Source organism: Tetrahymena thermophila, assembly GCF_000189635.1.
Source record: "Tetrahymena thermophila SB210 genomic scaffold scf_8254406, whole genome shotgun sequence".
Lineage (NCBI taxonomy): Eukaryota > Ciliophora > Oligohymenophorea > Hymenostomatida > Tetrahymenidae > Tetrahymena > Tetrahymena thermophila.
Genome location: NW_002476188.1, coordinates 18,892 through 43,505, shown reverse-complemented (window position 1 = coordinate 43,505; position 24,614 = coordinate 18,892). Strand labels below are relative to the sequence as shown.

Below are 24,614 nucleotides of genomic sequence, written 5' to 3'. Positions count from 1 at the left end.
AATTAAAGTAATTTGTAATCATTTTGAATTTTTAATGAATTTTCATTAGTTCAATGAACATTACTGAAAATATAACCAACTTAGTGTGATTTTAATATCATTATAACATTATACTTTATTTTATAAAAATTAAGTACATATTAATGCAACTTTATATATTTATATTTTATTTATTATTCTATTTTTTATTTTTTAAAATAGTAAATTACTTTCAAAAAAACAATAAAAATTTATGTTATAAAACATATTTATGATTTTTTTGGAGCTTTGATTAATATAAATTGAAAAGATTTATAAATTTTTAAGATTAAAGTTTTTGTTATTAAAAAATAGAAAAGGAGTTTTAGGTTTTAAAAAATGAATGACTTACAAAAAGAAATGCTTACAAAATTAAAAGAAATCATTCCTCACAATGGTTTGATATTTAGTGAATCAGACACCAATAAAGAAATATTATGTAAACCTAAAATACTACCTTTAAAGAGTTTAACTCTACTAAAATTAGAAGAATTAGAAAAATAAATGTTAAATCAAATAAAAGATAAGCCAAAAGACAATTGAAATTTTCTTAAAAGCTATTTGAAGTATGCATAATTATATGAAGGTTGAATCTTTCAAGCAAAATAAAACGTTTAAATTTGAAGCCTTTTAAAAATATCCTGAAATAAATTATAGGTTATAAAAACAAACATCAATTATAAATTCAAACATTTTATGTATAATAAAATGTAGAAATAAATCACATGAAAAATTAAATTTAAAATGATAAATCTGTCTACAATATCTCTGCTTTATGTTAAATAAACGTAGTTTATTCTTTTCTTATAGTTTAAAAATTAATATAAATATTACTCTCTTTAAGATTAAAAGTATTTAATTGTTTAATGTACTGGAGCACTATTACTCAAATAGTAAAAATTAGAGAAAACTATTTATTTTTTATATAAGGAAATTCCTATCATTAATTTTTAAAATACAAGATTATATTGTTTTTGAAATTTTTTAAAATATTTATCTAATAAAATTTTTTTATATATTTTTAATTGCTCTTAAAATTTAAAAAAATCTAGTTTAAAAGAAATTTATATTAATTGAAAGCATTGTGTATTTAGAAATATTTACTTTAAATAAATGGCTTTGAGGTAATTACACTAAAGGTTAAATTAAATGATGATAATATTAAATTTCCTATAAGTATATCAACTAAATTCTTTAAAACAAATTAAATTTATCATTTTACTTATCTAATACAATTAGTTTTTCATTTAATCATTTTCATAAAATAAATTAAAATTTTCAAAAAAATTTATTTAGTTCATTCATAAATTAATTAAGTACTCATCTTTTTTTAATATTCTTTGCTTGAAATTGATTCAAAGAAAAAATAACATAAAAATTATTTTTTACAAATTCTTTTTATTAAATAGATTAAATATCAATTAAAAAAATATTTAATTTTATCAAATAGTTTGAATAATTATTTATTATTTAATCAACTCGACTAAATTATTAAATAGGAAAACATATTTTTGCAAATGTAATTTTATTAAATTTCAATATTTATGGTTAATTAATCAAATCAATCAAATTAATAAATTAAATAGGAAAACCTATATTTACATATCTAATTTTTAATGATTAATTTAATAATTTATGATTAATTTATTAAATCTACTAATTTAAACTGTTATTTTATCATTTTAATTTTTAAAAATTGGCTTATTTTTACAGATGGAAACTATTTATTTTACATTTTTATAATAAAATTTTAATGAAGAATGAGGCATATTTTTATTTCAGTCAAAATCAAATTTAATTTGCTATTTTAAATGATGAAAGTGTAAGATTATCAAAGGATCAAACTAGGTAAATATAATATTCAGAGAGGAAATATCTTAATCTTTATAATTCTTCTATGCTACCTTTCTTAGCATATTTATTTGCTAGCTAAAAGACTCAAAAAATCTTTTGGAAGTATTGTGAATATAGTTTCTCATTTCTTAGCTTATGTCTATTTTAAAGTTACATTTGAGTATATAAATAGGGATATGAGACTCACAATTTGAACAAATAATGTTAGGTCTTTTAATTGAATTCTAAAGCTAATAGTATTCTTTAGTTTTTTTACCGCATTCTGCACAGCAATAAGGCAACTTTGTATAAAAACAGTTTACAAGTTCTTTTTTACGTAAATTCAATAAAGTATCTTAAATTTTTTCAATCTCCAAAGGATAAAATAAAATAATGTTAAATAAATTATAAGTCTCAGTAAAATCTATAATTCTTTTCATCCTTTGTTATCCTTCAAGTTATTCCCATTCATCCTTTATATCTTATAATTATAAATTTTATATATACTCATTCATTCCAGCAACTGACTCTTCATACAAACCTTTATTATTAAAAATATTTTTTCATTTTGTGAAAACTTAATTTTAAATATGATTTTTACCTTATTTACTTTTGAATATGTAGTCTAAGTGGTTTAACAAAGTTTTTAATATAGAATTTATTGTATCAGTACAACTGTTACAATCAAGTAGCTAAAATATTTCGTAGAATATATTTTTTTCTTCTCTTAAAGATAAAACCAGCTCTTAGTCAAGTTTATATGAAAGAAAGAATAAAAATTTCAAAGCATATGGTCTATTTTTGGCTAGTTGTTGAAGGTTGTCTTTATTGTATAATTTAATAATGGCTTCCTTGTTATTTTCTGAATCTATATTGTAATTTGCATCAATCAAGTAATTCACAAATACTTCATCATTTATAGGCTTTTAATCACAAAAATTTAAATTAATTTATTTACACTTTTATTTGAAAAAATTTCTTTAAAATTAAAGAATTTAATATTTCTTTTAGAAAATAATTAGACAATTTAATGAGTAAATTTGTAAAAAACCCTACGAATCCAAGCAACGATTTGAAATGTCCTACTATATTTTCTACATCTTATAAAATATAATTTCCTTAAATACCTTAAACTAAATATTTAACTTATTCAAAATCTTCATAATCCTGATTCATATTTATGCTTTTGTTTAGATTTTATTTTATTTGCTAATCATCTATGTTGTTTAAAACACCAATAAAAAATAAGAGATTTTTGGTATTGATATTTATGTTCTTCTTCTAGTCAAGCAAGAAAGTAGCCATTATCTTTATTTTCTATTTTAATTAAACACATTAATTAATTTCTTAATTTCTCAAAAATAAAATTGATCAAATAAGCAAAATAAATACATTTAAGAAGAGTTATTCTGATACTTCCTGTGAGTCTTATTCAAAAAAATTTTTATTATAGCTATCTTTAGTTATAATTAAGATGCATTTTTGCAAAGCCAGAGCTGCTTCATCAAGGCAAATTTAATCTAAAATTTTGAGTTCCTAAAGATAGTTTAGCAAATTTACAATGTTACTAAGGGGATCATTATGCATAATTACAATCTCCTTTGAAAAATCCTTTGTTTTTAGATAAATTAAATTTATTATCTTTCTAAGACAATCAATCCCCTTAGCTGTTCCATCTGAAAATCTTTCAACTTTCCCTCTAAAATATTTATTGAGGAATAGAATCAGGTCCTAAAATAAAATTTACAACATTATGTAAATTAGTAATTCAGATATAAATAGTAAGTTACATTCACAATAAGGATCTAAAATGTTGAAAGTACTTGATATTTTTGAATGAATTGCACATAATTTGTCCAATAAAATAAAAACTTCTCTTATATATATGGTCTGTATAAAAGGGAACTTTTTGAACTCATTATAGCTAAATTTAATTTGAAAAAAAGATAATGAACTTGCTCCACATTATCTTGATTTATCTTAGTAGGGTATTCAGAATTGTCTTCTAAGCTGTATAGGTTAGTATCACTGTTAATTAAATTAAGATTATTATAAATGTTTATAATTAAAAAAAATAATTTCAAACAAATTTAGTAAGCTGTTTATCATTTTTTATAAATAAATAAATAGATATTACATTTCATCAAATGCTGATTTTATATTAAATTATTCTGCAGTTAATTCCATAAACAATTAGGAGTCATAAAAACCTATAAGTTCAGTTGTTAATTTTTAGCATGCTATATCAAATCTTGTAAAAAATTCTTAATTTCTAGCCACTTTTTTGAATACTTTTCTTACACAGAGAGTCATCATTTTCATTAGCTATATATACGTTCAAAATTTTATTCAAAATATCAATCAATTAAATCTAAAAATAATAATTTCTTGATGCATTCATTATAAACTTATGAAATCATGCAATATTTGACAAATTAAATGTACATATCTTTAGCAGATGTAAATCTCATCAATTGATTTCATTGTAGGTATTAACATACACATCTTCAAAAGCCTTTCGTAAGGCAATAAGCTGCTACTCTGTTTTAAAAAATTATTTTTTGATTAAAGTTAAAATCTGCTTTTCTTGTTTACTTTAAAGCTTGATGTTTTTAATATCCAATAAGCAGCTTAGTAGGACAAGCAATCATCTGGAGAAAAGTATTTTGCAAACAAACGTTAATTAAAGGCTTAGCCATCTTCTTATCTATATTCATGATCAAATGTTAGCTTTGTTTTGTGAAGAATTCTAACTAATTCAAAAACCTAATTCTCTGAAGACTCGCTCTCTTCTATCATAATTAAAAAAAGTTTAACAAATAAATATTAAAGTAAGTTAAATATATCCAGCAATTAAGCTAATTAATTTTTGCTTTAAATTTTAATAGTCAATCAAGTTGGCGGATTAAGTATATCTTCATCAAATATACTCAGAAAATATTATATTCAAAAAGTGACAAAATTCTAAAGTTCTATCAACTCCAAAAAATTAAAATAGTTACTATCATTTCAAGTTTTATTTTAGTAGACTAAATTGTTTATAAATTAATTACAAAATAAAATATTTTATTTTTATATAAAATATAAATAAAATTAAATAGCTTAAATCTACCAAAGTAATTTATTTACATTTAAACACTATTTTTTTAAGATAACAATTTTTATTAAATTAAAAGATTACATTTTGAGTATGGTTTAATAATATTATCATATCTTCAATCTGATTTAGAAATATCATAATTTAATTAAAAAAATAAATAAATTATTAACATATTTTCAATAATTTATTTTATAACAAATATCATAAGATCTAATTTACTAAAAAATGTAAAATTTATAAAAATAAATAGAATAACAATCTTTATAAAAAAACAAATTTTTTATGATATTTACAATTTTAAATTTTTGAGGTAAAAAATAGTTGAGTATTTAAAGTTTTATATTAATTTTATGGTTGATGTAATTTAGAATAAGCATAAAAATTAAAGAAAACATCTAAAGACCAACAGGTAAACCGATTCTTTTAATATCAAAAAATACGAAATAAAAGGCAAAAAGAATGACAATAAATTCAGCTATTTGATGTAAAATGATCACACATTCAAAATAATTAATTAGTTTATTTATTATTGAATGATATTGTTTAATTAATAATCTTTTAAACCAACAAAAATTAATATTAAAATCAAATTTAGAAATTATAATTATGATGAGAACTTAATTATCTTTCTTAATTGTAGTGTGTTTATTGATTAGTTTGAGCTAAGCATTTTTGAAACAAAAAAATCAAACCGCTAAAATTGCTATCCCTTCGATTGAATCATTAAGAAATCAGGAATGGGTTGAGATATTCAGAGATGATTTTGATGGAGATAAACTAGATACTAGATATTGGACAGCTCGTAATAACATGACACACACTGATTGGGAATAACAACTTTATATAGAAGAAGATGTCTATGTCGAAAACGGAAATCTAGTATTGAGAACTAGATTTAATCCAAAAATTTATTAACCTACTCAAAGACTTTACAATTACACTTCAGGTTGGGTTGACAGCTCTGAAAAATTTAATTACATGTTTGGCTATACTGAAGCTAGAATTAAAATACCTAAAGTTGTTCTTGACGATCCAATTTGGCCTGCATTTTGGAGTATCGGAGAAGGAACTTACTGGCCAAATGGTGGAGAAATAGACACTATGGAGATGAGTGCTACTTGGAACCCAGATTTTCTTCCTCATATTTAAGGAACCTACCACTGGGGTAAAGATGGTGACTAATGCAATGCTTGTGGAACTGAGTTCCCTTATTATCTAGATTTTAGCGAATATCACACTTACACAACTGTTTGGAATGCAACTTAAATTGATTGGTATGTTGATGGTATTCTTTATAGAACAAATGTTAATGGAACTATTTATGAAAAAATGTCTTCTCCAGTTGATCTACCCCACTACAACTAATTCCTTATTATTAATGATGCTCTATGGGGAGAACCAACACCTAATCCATAAGACTATCCAAAGTATATGTACATTGACTATGTAACAGTTCTTCAAACTAGAGAAACTTATGAATCTTAAAGATAATAATAGTCTGTTGCATGAGTTTGATACTATATTAATTTATAATAAAAAATTAACTCTGTAAGGATAAGATTTTATAAAAGAATATCTTGTGTATTGAAATACATTTTTATATATAAATAATACCAATAGAATAATTAATTTAAGTTGAAAATCTAAAATTTATTTATTTTAAAAATGTAAATTTGATTATGCAAATCTGAAATTCGTCTTACTATAAAATAAAGTTTACTTTTTAGATTTTAAAAGATAATATTTTTATTTTATTTGATAATTTTCTTACATAAATAGCTTTAAAAAATTTCAAATTCTATTTAGCTCTAATGAACTTTTAGGAATTATAATACTTAATTTTGTAAAAATAAAAGAGAAGCTAATTAAATCCAAAAATTATTTCTAATTATTTTTAGATGAATATGATTTAATTAATTAAAAATTAAAGTAAGAGATAGTCAATAAAATATAATCTTTATGGTTTAAAAGTTTTCTCCTTAAAATAAAATGTGTTATAACTCAAATAAAAACTTAAAAACAAAAAAAGTTAACAATGTTCATTAAAAAAATAAAAATGTTATAAAGTTAAATAATTTCATTAATACAAAACCCGTCTAGCTCAGTCGGTAGAGCGCCAGCCTTTTAAGCTGGTGGTCGAGGGTTCGAGCCCCTCGGTGGGTGATTTTTTTTTTAAATTTTAAAAAACTATATATCAAAAAATATTGAATTTAATAGCTACTTAATTATATTTAGAGGCTTTTTTTCTACTTTTAGATATTCCAAAATAATACAAAAAAATATTATTAAGCTGACATTTTTGTAATCTTAAAAACAAATAAAAATTTTTTACAAATTATTTAATAATTTTTGTTTTAAAAAATTATCAATTTAATTTTAAATATTAATTTGAAAATAGGAAATTCTTATTTGAATTTGTTTTTATTAATGATATTAATTCAAAAATCAAAATTAATAAAACTACTTAAGTATTTTCTAATAATTAATATATTTTTATTTTGATTAATAATTAACAAAGAATCAACTACTTTATCCTTGAACAATAATTTTCTTTAAATCAATAATTTCTTTTTCCTATTCCTCTATTTTTTTGTTCATATGCAGAATCTTTTCATTTAGTTATTCTCGAATTTAAATTGTTTTCTAATTTTCTAAATATTTATAAAAAAAATAAATTTTCTGTATGAAAAACTTTTTAAAGGATAATTAATTTTCTATTAAATATTTAAATTAATAAATGATTACAATTAATGATATTTAATATTTATTGGTCTTTTTATATGTTTTCTTTTTAATATGCTTGAATTTTTTCACTCAATTCTTCAATTTTTTTTCTGAAAGTTTCAGTATGATTCTACTTTGAAGCAATTTCTTATTCAAGTTACTCAATTTTTCTATTTTTCTCATTAATACCAAATTTTAAATCAAATATTTCATTTTTAAGTAATGAATTTTCAATATCAATTTTTTGCATCTAATTTTCTAAATCCTAAATAACAGTTTCTGTAATACCTCTACTTGCATTTAAAAATTTTTGCTATAAATCTCTTTTGTCTATTTCTAAATTTGATATCTTCAAGTTAGCTTGACCTAACTAGCTTTCTAGTTTCTAAATTTTTAACTCTTAATTACTTTTTATTTAAAATAGCTATAAATCTAACTTCTTTTTTTCATCCTATTATGAATTGATTTGTCTTTATTAAAATAAATAAAATTTAAATATCTTATAATAATTTTACATTATAAAATTTTAATTACTTTGAATTAATAATAATGATAATTAATAATAAATTTAAATAAACAAATAATAATAATTAATTTACTGTTGCAACTCATCAATAATTTAGATAAATTTTTATTTCTGTTGATTTAATTCTTCATTTTTACTTTTTTGATATTCTAAATCCTAATTTAATATATCTACTTATTGCTTTAGTTCTATAATATAATTATCCTTTTACTCTGAGCTTGTGTATATTTAATCGTTTAATTCTTTTATTCTTTTTTTGGTGCTAAGAAGTTCTTTTTCGGCATCGTTTTTGAAGCCGCTCAATTCATTTGATAGTTAAGAAATCATGTTTTTATAATTAGTTTAAGATTATTTTATTTTTTTTAAGCTTTAATCAAATAGCAATTAATCCAAACTTTGTGTTTTATCTTGCTTTTTGTCAGAAAAAAAAGGGAGATGTTTGTTTTTATCACCCGAAAAATAATCTGATATTTTAGCCTATTTAAGTAGTTATTTTTATGGTGAATTATGCTAATTTTTATTAGAAACATCTTTTGGTTCATCTAAATTCTGATTTTCACTATTTTCTTAAATCGAATCTTCAAACTTTTCTTTATTTTAGCTATTACTTAATGTTAAATCTGTTTCCTGTTTCATCCTTACTAATATAAATAAATATATAATTATTTCTTGCTTTAAGGAAATGAATATTTTTATAATGAATGATATTATTTTATGGAAGATAATAATTCTTTTTAATGATTTTTGTTAAACACAAACTATTTTTAATTAATAATTTAATAATATAGTAAGTAACTTTAGATCTTTTATTATTGACCAAACAAACAACAAATAAATACTTATTAGAAATTAATTATTAACATTATTAGAGTATTATAAATTTTTATTTTTATGAATGATTTTTTTTTTTAATTCGACTAATCCCTAATATTTACATCTTTTCTTTTAGGAAATTTTTTTTATAAATTAATTTATTTAACAATTGCATTTAATCATCATAAATATTATTAATAAATATTTTTAAATATACTTTTTAACTAATATATTTCTGCAAAATTTTCAATTTAATAAGCTTTTTAATGAAAAAATTAGAACAATACTTTTTGGATAAATGATGAGAAAGATAAAATGATAAAAACTACTGATGTAATGATATATAAAGTACATTTTAAGATAATTGCTATATAATTTTTCAATGAATTAATAATTTATTTTGTTAATTATAATCAGAGGTTTATTTTTTTTCAAATCTTCATTTGAGTCTTTAACCATTCAAGAGAAACGAAGCATTCTAAACCTTCAAAGTAGGTAAGACCTAAAGATCTGTAAAGATTGGCAGTTTTGATGTTTCTGTCTTGAGCTCTTTGCCAGAATTCTCTCTTGTCTGCACCAGGGAACATAGCACTATCCTTTTGGGATTAATGGCGGAAGATGGCGAATTTCTTTCTTTCCATTTCTTCGGGACTTAAGGGGCAAGAGATGTGGATATTTTCGATTTCCCATTCTTACCAAGCACCTCTGTAGAGGAGAACTTAAAGCTTTTCCATGATAGGGTGGTTTTCAGCATTTAATTCATCCAAAGCAGCTAAGATGATTTAGAGGCAAACTCTGTGAGTACCGTGGGGATCAGTTAAATCACCAGCAGCATAAATAAGCTCAGGTTGTACTCTAGTGATTAATTCTTTAACAATCTTAACATCCTTTGGACCCATAGGATCTTTTTTAATTGTTCCAGTTTCATAGAAAGGTAAGTCAAGAGAATAGATGTTTTGCTTCTTAACACCAGTAGAGATAGCTGCAGAACGAGCTTCGACTCTACGGATTAAACCCTTAACTTTGAGGTTGTCTAAAGTATCATATTCACCTATCTTTCTGTTGTCGATTTGATCATCGATGCTGTTAGTAAGGTCAATAAGTTCTTAGTATTTACCAGGTGCAAAGCTTAATAAGAATTCTCTAAAGAAATCGTTAAAACGAGAAGCATCGTGGTCAAAGACGGCAATGTTACCACTAGTTTGGTAAGCAACATGAACATCGTGACCTTAGTTAACGAGCTTTTCCATGGTACCTCCCATGCAAATGACATCATCATCAGGATGAGGAGAGAAGACGAGAATCTTTTTGCTGACCTTTGCCTTTTAGTTGAAGTAGTCATTTGTAGACTCATCAGGGCGACCACCAGCGGGCCAGCCAGTAATTGTGCTTTGGAGTTGACGGAAGACTTACAAGTTAACTTTACCAGCATGACCGTTGCCAACTTAGTTTAATAATTCGAGTAAGTCATTATCTTCATAATCACTTTCGATCAAACTTAAGATTGGTTTGTTGACCTTTTGGGAGAGCCAGATGACGGCCTTCTTAGCCCAGTAATCGTCATAGATCATATCAGGGTCAGAGTTAACACCCTTGATTGTCCAAGGAGCTACGTGTCTAGTGAGCTTTTCAGCAGCAGCTAAATCCATGTAGAAAGTACAGTTAGGGTGAGTTTGTAAGAAGGTAGCAGGGCATTCGCTGGTGACAGGACCTTCGATGGTGCTAGCAATGATAGGAGCCTTTGTTTCAGAGAAACCCATGATAGCAATCTTCTTAGCTTTCATGACAGAAGAAACACCCATTGTGATTGCATACTTTGGTACGTGTTGTAAACCCATGAAATCTGAAGCAGCGTCCATTCTAAATTGATATGAATAAATTTGATTAAGTAAAGTTGATAAATTTGTTGGGTGGGGATTTAAATTAATATTGTCATTCTATCTTATTTTTAGTGTGTGTAAATCGTAATTCAATATTTAAAATTGCGTATTTAATTTTTGTATCTTTCTAGAGAAGTTTATTTATTCAGTATTTATGAGGTAAATAAATTTAGTATTTTTAAATATTTGCAATTTTGAGTGTAATTATTTTTCTTTCTTTAAAACTTTTATTGCTGTTCCATCAATCAATCTAATCTATTTCTTAAAGCTTTTTAAAGCTTGATTTTACACTAAATTTATTTATGAATCGACCTAAAATTTATTTTGTTGGCAACCAATATTTCAATTCTCCCTTGTTTTGATAGATGCTTTAGATATTTCATTAATCATTTGCTCGAAATGATGATGAATTTAATTTTAGTAAATCTATTTTTTTGTGAGAACTAGCTATCTGTAAATATTTTAGAATTTCATATATTTAAACTAATAAATTGGGGATTTTTGTATTTCAGTTATTTACTTTATGTGTTTTTTTTTACTTATGAACACTCTTTTTAAAAATTAAAATACTTAGTCTCAAAATTTTTATGTTTTTGAAAATATTAATTCCAAAATCAAATTTTGTGGTTTTCTAAATTTACAAACAAAACTTACTTATTCATTAATATATCTATCTAATTGTTAATTTAAAAGTCAATTAACTGAATTCAACTTATTAAAATTTCGCTTTCATGAATTATCATAAAAAATTTTTGATATCAGATGGCATTAAAATTTGTTCTGATCTACTGATATAGTATTTTCTTAATATTTTTATTTAAGAATCCATTGTTTGATTTTTTTTATCTTATCATATTGTTTTTTTTAAGCTAAAAGTGTTTTGCTTTATGTAAAATAGAAAAATGAGCATACCTAGTTTTTTTATCGAGGTTGATGATTCTGGTCTTAGATAAGAGGGATGAGCCAGGTTCGTTAAAACCAATGTGGCCAGTTCTACCAATACCAAGCAATTAGAAGTCAATACCTCCAACTGATTCAATCTTGGCTTCGTAATCTTCACAGAACTTCAAAACTGACTCCTTAGGGATGGTACCATCAGGGATATTGATGTTTTCAGCAGGGATATCGATATGGTTGAATAATCTATCTCTCATGAAAAAGTTGTAACTTTAGTTGTGTTCCTATTATTTATTTAAATAAGAATAAATATTCAATTCCATTTTAGCTAGGTTCAAAGCATTTCGTTTTAGTAGAAAGTTTTAAGAGTAAGTTTTAATTGATTTTATGTGAAATGAAAGGATTTTATTACCTTGGGGATGGGATAGTATTCATCTAAGTTGAAGGTGATGACATTCTTGAAAGAAAGTCCTTCTTCCTTGTGCATACGGATTAACTCCTTGTAAACAGCAACAGGAGTTGAACCAGTGGCTAAACCTAAGACACAGTTTATTCCTTCCTTTTAGGTTTTGAGGATGAGGTCTCTGATTTCTCTAGCTACCATTAAGCTTGATTGGATAGGAGCGACTGTAATGACAGAAGGAATCTTTTCCTTTGATCTGAAGAGAGGATCGGTATCAATGTAAGAGTAGTTGTTCTTGCTCATTTTGATTTCTATTTGAAGCTTTATTTTTTGCTTTGATATTTGTTAGGAAAAGCTATAAAGTTTTTCTTTTTTTTGATTTTGTTGGTTGCGTTAATTTTTTAATTTTTTATTATTTGATTATATCTTTTTTTGATGGTAGTATTTAAAGAAAATAGCCGCTTATGAAAAAAAAAATTAATACGTAAAAATTAACAATCAAAAAAGCAAATTATGTTAATTACATTGAATCTAGTTAGTCAATTATGTGAATGAGTACTCCAAATCTTTCTATTTATCCCTTCTTTTTTCTAAGGAAGATTCATTCAAAAAGGTATGATAAAAGAAAATGCTTTGGAAGAAAGGTAAATTTTCCATATTAATTTATTTCACTCGATTCATCAATTAATATTTAAAAATTAAATCCAAAAAATATCCTCCCATTTACTAATTCCTTTTACTTAAGCTAATAAATGATAAAATGTCTTAAGGTCATAACATTTTTCTACTTAAAATTAAAGTTCAGTCTATAAACCTACATATATCTTTTGATTTTACTACACTTCAGCAACTAAATTCTCAAAAATGAGGCAAAAAGCACACTTCTAAGCAAGTATCATCTTAAGAATCTCTTTGTCCCACTATACTTTACATAAGGTTGTTGTTTTAATTTGAGATTTAGCAGAATAGATTAAGAAAGGGACCCCTCTAAAGAAATTAATTGCTATTTAATTAAAGTTTTATTTAAACAGTAATAGAATTTATCATCTCATTATAATTCACCCAGCCATGTAAAGAATTTAATAATTACCTCAAAAACACAAGATAGTACAAGATTAATTTATTATATAAAGAATATATCTTTCATCTGTCTATCTTCTTATTTCATTGAATAAATAAATTTTTATCTTATTAATCCTAACCAACTATATTATTTAAACAAAAAATTACTCTATAGCATTAAATTGAATAAAATAATATTAATGCATTACTCTTAACAAAAAAATAAAAATTTAATTCATATAAATGCTTTATTTGAAATTTATAACAACTGAGAGAATTTTTATTAATTTTGAAATATATGATGAAATTTCATCAAAGAATGTACTTATTACTCCACTATTAATCTTAATGTCTTTAGACGTTAATAATATATTATAAACAAATCAAGTTTAGCGATTATATTTAATACTTATTATTACTTTATTTACTTTTGAATTCATACGAATCATGAAATACATTATAGATTATAAATTATTTCTTTGAATTTAGTTACTAATTTTCTTTTATTCATTTTTCATAGCAAATTTATGTGAAATTAAAAGCAAAACAAAATTTAAATTTCAAAAATGAATATGAAATTAAATAAAAATCAAAATATTAAATAAAATGTTTTATATGAAAAGCTAATTTGAAATGTATATTGTAATATCTTAGTTGATAATTTTATAATAAAATCATATAAACTTGAGTGAAATATAAATTAAGAAAATTCACAAAATGCGGTGTCAAATTAAATGCATAATTTTGGTTCATTCATTAGTGGATTGTTACATATTAATTATCTAAGAGTAAAGATTAAATTATTATTTTGTCATGTATAAAAAAGTATTTATTACTCTAGAATTAAGGGTCATTTCCTATATTTGAATTAACAAATCATACTTCATCTTTTCTTAATATTTAATTCTTTAATTCTAATCCCAAAAATTTGCCTAATATTTATTGCTTCCATTTATTATTCTTATCTATTTCGAAATTTAAATCTTTCCATAATTTACTTTGTTCCATTTACCATGATTACAGTCAATGCTAATTTGAAATTAGTAAAGCTCTAATATTTTGGCAGAATGTAAACTAATTGATAGAAAATTATAGAATTTTTTTGACTATGACAAAAGAAAATGAGTAATAGAAGTACTATAAAATATAATATTAGGGAAATGGCAATAATTGATATCACTTTAGTTAAAGTTGCTATTTAATTTGAGGACTATTGCACTGTTGAATAATGAATATGATGATTCGAGTTTTAATAATGAGTTAGAATTTTTGATAAAGTCTAAAGGTTTAGATTCAGATATTACAAGACCTATTAGCAGATACTCAGTTTACATTTAGTTATAAATTGTAATTTGATTAATAATCGATTGTATCTACCCTACCAATTAAGCATACCAATTAATCTGATAATAATTAATTGTAAGTTAATAATTATTGATTATTATCATTATTTTATAATTGTTTTTTTGTTTTTATATTAATAGATTTTAAGATAATACTTTAAATATTTGATCACTCTTTAATTCTCTTCATTTATTCGGTCATATTGTTTTATTTTAGCTAAGAATTATTTCTTTTATTTCTAGGAATATCTCAAATTAGGTATTTAATAAACCTCAAAAATTGCATTTATTTATATCAATCATGTAAATTGATCATTAAAAAATTATCTAAAAATCACCAAAACCTACTATAAATGGTCACATTTTTCACTCAAACATAGACATCAATATTTAAAATTTGGCTAAAATATTTTGTAGATAGGTTAAAATTAAAAAAATAAAGCTATAAACTAGCAGTTTTAGTAAATATATATTTCAATATACGTTCCATATATTTTTATTCACTTTTTTATACAACTTTCGATAACTTATAAAGTTGAAATAGAACATTATTAGATAGATACTTTTAAATACTTTTCTTATGATTTTTTATACAAACTTTATGAATATTATTCCAATATTTCCTTAAAAGATTTCTATTATATAAAACCCTCTTTAAAATTGTTAGAGTAATACAAATATTTTTTTAAAACTAGTTTACAGCAATTCGTTTAGGGATAATTAAAAATCATCTACTGTAAAAGAGCTTTAGTTATTGTTATTGACTTTACTATGACCAAATAAAACTGTATTTGTGAGAATGTAAATATGCATTTTCAATCTTAAATAAGTTTTAAATGATTTAATTTGTGGTGAATAAAAAAAGTGAAACATAAAGCAAAAATATTTTATATATTTAAAAAACTGTTTATTCTTTTCATAAATAAGCATCTTCAAAATAAAGAATAGAAGTTTTTTAATTCTAACTCTTAGTTTTTTATCTATCTTTTAAAAATTAAAATCTTGAAAAACTAGCTATTCAATTAAAAATTTGCTTATTTTTCTTCAGAAATAAAAAATATTCTTCAAATATAGAATTTATTATTCGTTGAAAAACTTTTGAAAACATGATATTTATGGCTTAGATTTTTTCTGAAAATTGATAATTTATGTATAAAATAATATTTTATTGAATACATGATTAAATTTGCATAAAATAGAAAGAATAAAGAAAGGAATAATATTATTTGTTATATTCCTTTTTAATTAAATTTGACTTGAATGAATTAAGAAAATGTTTCATTGTAAATTTGATTATAAATGAGTAAAAATTAAAATGAGTATGGTTTATTACAACAATCATCATTATAAAATTTGAATTAATGTTATGTTATTGAAATAATACGTGAATTTCATAAGAAATTGAATATTTGAAAACTATTTTGTATTTAATCTTGAATATTTGTAATCAAATTTAGATTTTGATAGAATTTACCAAAAATCTATATTAAAATTTCAATTCTTTCAAAAAAACAAATCATAAATTTCAAGATTGATTTGTAGGTCAGAAAAAATATACCACCAAATTTATTCAATTACTTACTAAAATAAATTTAAAATTAATGTTTTTGCCTGGTATTTTGCTATTGTATCATTTAAAACCATTTTAAATTTGCAAAATTTATTCAGAGTATTAAAGGAATAGAAGACTGTAATTTTGTTCTAGATTTATTAAAGATTTGTTTTTCTGATAATTAATTATTGATTACAATTATACTTTTACCCAACTGTAAATGATGGTTTTGTAAGATTTATTGAATTAAACGGAATTCATCAATAATTAATTGAAGTTTATTTTATGAGTTATTCTGGTTTGCTAATTAATTTACAAATTATGTTATTTTCCTAGTAATTTTCTTTCAAGAATGAAGTATATTTCAATAATTGATCATTCAAAATTAATACCTTAAGACGTCAACTTCAATCTAAATCCTCATAATATAATTTACTAAGTGAATTATTGGTTTGCAAAAAGGAAAGCAGATTGAAATAATTTTTAAACAACTATATAGATTAATACTAAAAAAGAAGTTTTATACATAGAGTAATCTTTCAAATTTCTTACATAAATTAAATATTACTGCGTCATTGTAAAAGTTATATTACATATATTAATAATTTAATTTGCTTTTATCATCAATTACTAGCTTTTATCTAAAAATTGCTTCACTAGATCCACTGAGAGTAATTATATTTTAATTTCCATCAAATTAAACTTTATACTAGCTAAAATTTGATATTATTTGCGTATCTATCAATAATTGCCACCATCTATCTAAATTATATCAAAATCTTCTAATTTATTACTAACTAACATATTATGTTATTCAAATGCATACTTTAAATCTTATTATAACTTTCAATATTTTTATATAATGTTTTTAATCAAAAAATTAGTTCTTATTTACTTTAATTTTAAAAGAAATAATAATTTCCATCAAAATAAAAACTCAAAAAAAGCAATAAGTATTTAAATCAATTTTTATTTATTTAATAAATAAATAAATTTTAAGCTACCCTTCATTATTTTTAACAGCAAAAGTGACTTAATTTTAATTAACATATTTTTTATTTATTTTGGTAAACATATAAAAATCTTGAAAATCTATATTGTATAATTATTTTTAGGCAAATATAGATAAAAAAAGCTTTTATTAGAAAAACCAATCACCTAAAATAATTAAAAATAAAATTCTAAATATGAAATAAAATTTATTTTTTACAAAAATTAAATAAAATAAACTTAAATTCTTTATTTAATTTCAACTCAAATTTATCTTCAGACAAACCCAAACCTCCTTTTTTAAACAAATTTTTGAAAAATATTTTATTTAAATCTTAAAGAAAACATATACTATTCATATTTATTTATTAAATAAAATGTTAAATTTTAACTAAAAAATCACAACATAATAAATTACTTATCATTCTAATTAGTATAATTAATTATATTTTATTATTTTAAAAATATATTTCGAGAAGTATTTTGATTGTAAATTAAAATAATGCTTGTCTTACTAAAATTTTCACTAACTAATTTTTACATTTTTTAGATAACATTTAGTTATACATAAGCTTGAAGAAGAAATATTTTTTATTAGATAATATCATTAAAGTATCTATTCCTTTCCTTTATGTTTAAAAAGTCTATTTACTTTCAGAATATTTATTATCATATGAAATTTAATTAATTTTGATTATTAAAGTATATCAGTAAATTTTTTTGATAATTGTAGAAGAAATTGCAAAATGATAGAATTATGGTTGATAAGACATGGATAAACCATAGACAATATTTAAAAAATTCTAGCAGGTCATTAGCCAGGATAGCTGACAAACTTAGGAGTTAAATAAGCAAAGTAGACAGGCGAATTTCTCAAGAAAGAAAAATTTGATTTTGCTTATGTATCAGATCTAGCCAGAACTAAATCTACTTTCCAAAATATCCATAATTAGTTAATTAGCAAAATACCTGATAATAAAATAACTTACACACCTCTTATGCGTGAGAAAGGAGGTGGAGAATATGAAGGAAAACCTTTAGAGTTATTTAGAAAGACAGCTGCTGATAAAAAGATTCCATTAAGATAATTCAAAGGCAAAGATGGAGAATGTTGGAATGATGTATATGTAAGAGCAGAAAAATTCTTACTGACTTTGGCAATAAACCATTTAAAAATAGATCAAAACTAGAAATAAGATCCTTAAGAAGAAGAAATAAAAGAAAACAATTAACCTATTTAAAATTTTGTTAAGCTGATCGGAGTAACTCATGGTGGATTTATAATGGAAGTTCACAATGTGATAGAGTTTAATTACTAAAATAAAGAGCCTAACATAAATAATGTGGCAAAGAATTGTTCAATCCACAAGATATAAATATCATTGTCTAAAGCATCTAAGCTTAATAATATAAATGAAGTTACCTTTAAAGATTTAGAGATAATATGCATTGATAGAAATAACGATAACCACTGTAAAGATGTCAAATGACTGAGAATGTTACTTAAAAACAAATAGGTTAATAGATATATTGCATGATTGTTTTTATCTGTTTTATATAATTTCAGATATTTATAATTAGTTAGTTAGTTAAAAATATTCGTTTTACTAAGTTCTAATTACTATTTTCAATAAATTTTTTTTAATTGATTTCTAATTCAAATTTAAATAGAAATTTTTACAGATAAGTCTAAGAAATAAATGTAAAGATTATAAACTCATTTATTTTTCAAATATTGATGTAAAAACTGCAATTTAAGCTCAAATCATTTTATCTTTTTTTTAATATTCATTTTAGAAAATTATTTAAATTATAAATATATCAATAATAAATACAATGTGGATAAATATTATCTTCTTCCCCAATAATAATTTTTTAGAAAATAATAATATTATTATTTCGAATTTTTAGTTCAATGAAATATATTCATTTAATTTATATTTATATTTTGAATAATTACATTAAATAAAAAAAAAAAATCTAAATTTTTTTATTAATTTAAAAATATTTTATTTTTAAATTGAAAACTAATTTTGGTTGAATATTTAAAAAACAATTAAATGTTAATTTTTAATAATCTTAGAATTATTTATTTCAGTATATGAATAAAAATAAATAGTTAATTCTTGTTGTAATTGATTTGTTAGAATTGAATATTTAAATTTTCCCGCAAATTAAATTATATTAAGATTTTTATCTTAATTTTGATTGGCGGTTGATATTTGTTAGGAAAGGGAAACTAAATGATTAATAATAAATAGATATAAAAAATATAGTAAATATCTAAATTTTAATTAAAAGAGTATATAGAAATGTAAATGCAATAACATAGCTTAAATAAGTAAATAAAAGAAGAAGAAAGAAATTACATTTTATTAGAAAATGCAATAGATAATTCTAATATTTAAGGGTTTTAAACAATATAAGAAATAGTTTAGTTAGCAATGTAGAGAATGAAAATGATCAAAGAAATAATCTAAGAGTAATTAAATATATTCATTCCTTATTTTTGATGATCATTTCTACTTAAGCAACCTTTATTTATTTAACAATTATCTATCTAAATAGAGAACCTAGATTCAATCTTATTGATCCTCTTAGCAAGCCAAATTATAATAGAATTAGAGTAGCCAACAAATTTATTACAGTAGCTATACCCAAAAGTGATCCTGAATATGAGTTAAAGAATAAACAACAATATGCAAAAGAAGTACTTTCACATTTCCTTTGTAAAATGGCTTACGCTTTTTATGCAGAACCAGAAACATGGCTTGAATTTGCAAGAGCAGAGGCTTTTATTTTAATGGATAAGCTTAAATCTGGTTAGCACCATGCAAACTTCTTTTCAGATGAGAATCTTAAAATAAAAACCATTTCTGACGAATTATTCAAACAAGCATTTCCTAAGATAGAAGCCACATTTAGCAGCATAAAGATTAAGAAAAATGATTCAGAAGTAGAGCAAATTAATATAAAGAAAGATAATTTCAAAATGGTAATAAACTACAATAAATAAATTTGATTTTTATATTTTGTTTAAAATTAGTTCAAATTTATAGATCACCCTTCAATGCTTTCAAATAATGATGTTGTTTTACACAAAGGATATATTATTATTTATAAGGAATCAACTTCTAAAATAGTTCAAAATATTTTTATAGAGCGCTTATTAGATGAAATGAGATGTAATTAATTAATTTCAACAATTAAAATTTTCATCAACTTATTTTGAAAATTTTGTTTTGAGTTTGATTTATTAAAAATTCGTTTAATATAATTAGTGCTTTAGCTAAAGTTTTAAAATAATGGAAGCAAATTAGATGATGATAGACTATCATTTTTAAAAGATTTACACAAAGCAGAAATATTTAACGATTCAACATAATTTAATTCAACTTAAATTCATCACTACGAGCTTGATAGGCTAGCTAAAAGGTTTTCTTTTTAAATTTAAAGGAGAAAATTGAATTGTTTAATTTTAGAAAAATGAAAAAAAAAAAAATTTATAATTTTTTAAAATTTAAAATAGAGATATGCCAGCTTGTATGACCTATCTTATGTATGGTTTAAATTAAAAACTCCATTTAAAACATTTTGGTAGACTTTAGCTTGGTTTATTCTTGAAAGGTGCAGGACTTAGCTTAAATGAAGCTTTAACATTTTGGCAAAAAAAATTCTCTAAAACAAGTGCTGATGACTTTAAAAAGAAGTATGACTATAACATTAGACACAATTACGGTAAATTAGGTAAATAGCTTGATTACACACCAATGAGTTGTTAGAAAATAATTGGTTTCTAGCCTTTAAAAGATGAATTCCATGGATGTCCTTACAAAACTATGGAAAGTTAATAATTAAAAGATTTCTTAAAATTAAGTTACAACATAACCGATGAATAATTCGTTTAAGTGAACATATTTAAAAACCAAAAGCAATACCAAGTAATTTTAGCTTTATTTAATCTTTTTTATTAATTTATTTTAATAAATGAATTAGCTTGCTTGTAAAGAAGTATTTAAGGTTTTGAATGATACTAGAGATAAAACTAAAGAATAATTCTATCCTTACTTTGATAAAGTTGGTAACCATCCTAATGCATATTTTGAATAATCTTTACGTATGCATGAACCACAGCGTTTCTAAAAATAAGATGAAGAAAAAAAATAAAATAAATAAAATAGAAATCAGAATTTTTCAGCAAATAAATAAAGTACAAATAAAAACAATTAAATGGATTTGGAATTTTGAAATTACAAAAATTAAAAAAATATAAATTAAATACTGCTTCATAATATATTTCAAAAAAAATTATTTTTGCATTTATCAAATATCTTCTACTTTCATGCTAATTTTTCCTTAATTTTCTTTTTATTTTAATTCATAAAATTAATAAATTTAAATTTAATAAAAAAAATAATTAATTTACATTATTCATTCTCATTTAAGTTATTCTATGCTTATAAGCTACTTAAGCCATTAATTTAAATTTCTTGCAGTTTAGATTCATTATTTGATTGATCTACTTCTGATACTTCATATCCAAAATTATCTTGATTATCTATTGAAACTAATGTTTTAGCATTTAAATAGTCTTTGTCTTCCTTCTATAAATTTTCTTCGATCTTTTTCTATTATTGAGTTTCATTTAAATTTTATGAAACCTCACTTGCATTATTTTATTAATTCTCCTCTTTTCTGATGTCTGAAACATTTATCAAGTATAACTGATCGATATTCTTTGGTAATAGATATTTTCTTTGAGGATTTTATCTATTTTAAAGCAAATCATTATCAATATAAATTATTAAAATGAAAATAAGTTAAATGAATTTGAATGTAAATTTCAATATTTACTAATTAGAGTCTATATTTTTATCATTTTCAGTTTCTAATGTTTCTTAATGCTAAATGGAATCAAGTCTATTTTAAACTGTTTCACATTATTCTATTTCATCGAATTAAAGCAACATATTTTCTTCTTTATCTTTATTTGTAGGGGATGGAGAGAAATCTTAATTAGTTACATTTTAATCTTTCTTTTTTAACTAATCCATAGTTAAATAGCTTGAGATATCTTTGGCATCACTTTGAGAAATAGTGTATCTATGATTTTTTACTTCTTTTATATAAATATTAGACACACAACTTTTTACAAATTTTCTCTCTCTGCCTACAGTCTTTGTAGGAGGTTATTTGTCGTTTTCTGGATATTCTACAGCATTTTTCTCAATTACTTATTCCATTAAATACTATTTATTTATTATAAAAAAATATTTTAACAGCTAAAAAAACATATTTTTAAGCTAAAAAAGAATATTTAACTAAAAAATAAACAATCAATATAAATTTTTATGAGCTTCAAATTAATATAATAACTTTTTAATCTAGAGTTTTAACCTTAAATTTTCACATTAGGCAAATTTAAATATATGTTTAAATGAATTTTACTTAAGTTAATCGAGATAATTTTGACTAATTCTCATGCTTTTTGCTTGTTGGAGCATATGCTGCCTAATGTGAGATTCGAACACTTTAGTCTTGCTTATGTAAATCTATAGATTTTTGTATATCATTAGATTCCTCATTAGTAAACTTAATTTATGGGTTAATTTATATGACATTTGATCCTTAATTTACATTTAGAGTTTCTTTATTTCGTTTTTGTTCTTAAAAGATATTTATTTCATCTTTTTAGGTATTATCTTAGTTATAATTTACTTTAAAAACCTACTTGTTTTATCTTTTTATAACTGAAATTTGATCAATCTCAGATTGCTTTTCCTAGGATTGGGGAGGTTTGTTTTTATAGTGATTTTCAATACTAGTGGCAATTGATCTTTTTCTAACATTTCTTTTTTATGCAGCAACATTATTTTTATTTTATTTATTAGTTTGTTATTGTTATTTAATCTAATTAACTCTGGAAAATTATTTCAATTTTTCAATTTTTTCATCTCTTAATCTAATAATGTACTCGAATGTAGTCATATCTTTGCAATTTAAGTAAATATGAAGACATATTAAATTACAAAGTAAAATAAATAAGGTAAAGCTTATCGCAAAACCTACCACAGCCATCATAATAAAGATAATAGAGATATTATTAATATCTTAGCTTAAAGCTTCTATTATAAAAATTAAACTATAAATTAAATAAACTCCCATTTTCAAGAAACAAGAAGTAATCATCAGGATGAAAAATCTATATTTTATATATAATATTTCATCAATTTATTTACAACAAAGAAAAGAAAAAATTTAATTACTAATAATTTCTGGCTCCTATACAATTATTTATCCATTTGCAATGATGATCAAATTTTTACACACACCTTATTATAATTATTAAACCAAAAAGTCAATAGTTGAATGAAAATATCAAAGCTTATCTAAACTAAATTTAAATTGGTAGTAGGTAGAAGAAATCAATGTAATATATATATATTAAATATTAAGGTTTTATAAAATTAAACCTGTTGCATCTACGGCAATGCTTGACTTGATTTCCTACATAAATGTTACAAAAATGGCAAAAGTAAGTTTTCTCTTCAGTTTCAGTTATTTCTCTATCCGTTTTATAAGTAGAATAAAAATAATGCTACTTTCTTAATAATGCTTACTCATTTATAATTTTTTCAAGAAGTATTTTAGTTTCTGGATCTGTTGGATCAATGTAAGAACAAATAAACGAAAATAAAATTGTTAAGGTAACGCAAGCAGAGTAAATTATTTATCCAATCACCTAATTAAGGAAAAATAAAATGTTAAATATCATAAGAACAGAAAAGGAAATCGAAATTCATATTTATTTACTTGAATTGATCCATCATTTATGTTATTCAATATCACAAAGTACATTGTATAAATGAGATATGTAATTAACACATAGCTACTAACTTATTAACAGTTCGGCTTCCTGGTAAATCCGTTATTTGAAGCAAGAAATTTTCTCCCATTTCTAATAATTATTTTATTTATCATTTAAAAAGTTAGATCTGCTTAAATATATGAATTGTTAGCAATTGTTATTAGCTAATTACTTATTACAAATTTTTATTCTAATTTTAATTATCTTGAATAATGATAAAAACCTTTTTAAATGCAGTTATGGTAGAAAAGCAAAAATTATCCAGTAAAACAATTAAAATTTAAAAATATTAAAAAGCCTTTTATCAAAAATGATAAATAAATTGATTTCAAAAACCATTTACAAAAATACTTAGCTATTATTTAATTAAATAAATTAAAAAACATAGACTTAAAGGTAGTCTTAAAGGAGAATATATTATTATATTGTTGTAAAATGAATACAAATTATTGATAGTTAGTAGGATAATTTTTTCAATAAATGAAATGCAAATGAATCCTACTTTTATAAATATTTTAAAGAAACTATTTAAAAAAAATTTGTTTAAAAAAATTGTATAAAGGATTTTGACTAACATTAAATCTTTTAATTAATAACCAAGTGAA

General features: G+C 22.4%; 8 protein-coding genes across 8 annotated transcripts; 4 read left to right on the top strand and 4 right to left on the bottom strand. All coding sequences in view use genetic code 6, as the record gives it.

Moving 5' to 3' along the window:
- Positions 1-357: 357 nt before the first annotated feature.
- TTHERM_00243790 (hypothetical protein) lies at positions 358-561 on the top strand (the record flags this gene model as incomplete). Its single annotated transcript, XM_001023708.1, has 1 exon — positions 358-561. The coding sequence occupies one exon, from the start codon at positions 358-360 to the stop codon at positions 559-561; it is 204 nt and encodes a 67-aa protein (XP_001023708.1).
- Positions 562-1,796: 1,235 nt separating this feature from the next.
- TTHERM_00243780 (hypothetical protein) lies at positions 1,797-4,650 on the bottom strand (the record flags this gene model as incomplete). Its single annotated transcript, XM_001023707.3, has 8 exons — positions 1,797-2,392; positions 2,453-2,774; positions 2,908-3,168; positions 3,244-3,582; positions 3,642-3,879; positions 3,989-4,176; positions 4,297-4,392; positions 4,447-4,650. The coding sequence occupies 8 exons, from the start codon at positions 4,648-4,650 to the stop codon at positions 1,797-1,799; spliced, it is 2,244 nt and encodes a 747-aa protein (XP_001023707.3).
- Positions 4,651-5,557: 907 nt separating this feature from the next.
- Positions 5,558-6,460, top strand: TTHERM_00243770 (glycosyl hydrolase family 16 laminarinase; the record flags this gene model as incomplete). Its single annotated transcript, XM_001023706.3, has 1 exon — positions 5,558-6,460. The coding sequence occupies one exon, from the start codon at positions 5,558-5,560 to the stop codon at positions 6,458-6,460; it is 903 nt and encodes a 300-aa protein (XP_001023706.2).
- Positions 6,461-7,471: 1,011 nt separating this feature from the next.
- Positions 7,472-8,930, bottom strand: TTHERM_00243750 (hypothetical protein; the record flags this gene model as incomplete). Its single annotated transcript, XM_001023705.4, has 3 exons — positions 8,275-8,930; positions 7,697-8,145; positions 7,472-7,602 (listed from the first exon to the last, which is right to left on the bottom strand). Exons 1-3 carry the CDS (start codon positions 8,835-8,837, stop codon positions 7,472-7,474), a joined length of 1,143 nt encoding a protein of 380 aa, XP_001023705.4. The 5' UTR covers positions 8,838-8,930.
- A 515-nt stretch (positions 8,931-9,445) lies between these two features.
- TTHERM_00243730 (glucosamine-6-phosphate deaminase) lies at positions 9,446-12,497 on the bottom strand (the record flags this gene model as incomplete). The annotated part of the gene is made up of 3 exons (XM_001023703.3): positions 9,446-10,874; positions 11,807-12,075; positions 12,204-12,497. The coding sequence occupies 3 exons, from the start codon at positions 12,495-12,497 to the stop codon at positions 9,446-9,448; spliced, it is 1,992 nt and encodes a 663-aa protein (XP_001023703.3).
- Positions 12,498-17,887: 5,390 nt separating this feature from the next.
- Positions 17,888-18,631, top strand: TTHERM_00243720 (histidine phosphatase family (branch protein 1); the record flags this gene model as incomplete). Its single annotated transcript, XM_001023702.1, has 1 exon — positions 17,888-18,631. The coding sequence occupies one exon, from the start codon at positions 17,888-17,890 to the stop codon at positions 18,629-18,631; it is 744 nt and encodes a 247-aa protein (XP_001023702.1).
- Positions 18,632-19,384: 753 nt separating this feature from the next.
- Positions 19,385-21,389, top strand: TTHERM_00243710 (eukaryotic-type DNA primase, large subunit; the record flags this gene model as incomplete). Its single annotated transcript, XM_001023701.3, has 6 exons — positions 19,385-19,623; positions 19,710-20,136; positions 20,188-20,326; positions 20,423-20,576; positions 20,671-21,082; positions 21,138-21,389. The coding sequence occupies 6 exons, from the start codon at positions 19,385-19,387 to the stop codon at positions 21,387-21,389; spliced, it is 1,623 nt and encodes a 540-aa protein (XP_001023701.2).
- A 75-nt stretch (positions 21,390-21,464) lies between these two features.
- TTHERM_00243700 (DHHC zinc finger protein) lies at positions 21,465-24,395 on the bottom strand (the record flags this gene model as incomplete). Its single annotated transcript, XM_001023700.2, has 8 exons — positions 21,465-21,505; positions 21,568-21,911; positions 21,996-22,390; positions 22,590-23,343; positions 23,408-23,473; positions 23,615-23,707; positions 23,762-23,883; positions 23,955-24,395. 8 exons carry the CDS (start codon positions 24,393-24,395, stop codon positions 21,465-21,467), a joined length of 2,256 nt encoding a protein of 751 aa, XP_001023700.2.
- Between the last annotated feature and the right edge of the window lie 219 nt (positions 24,396-24,614).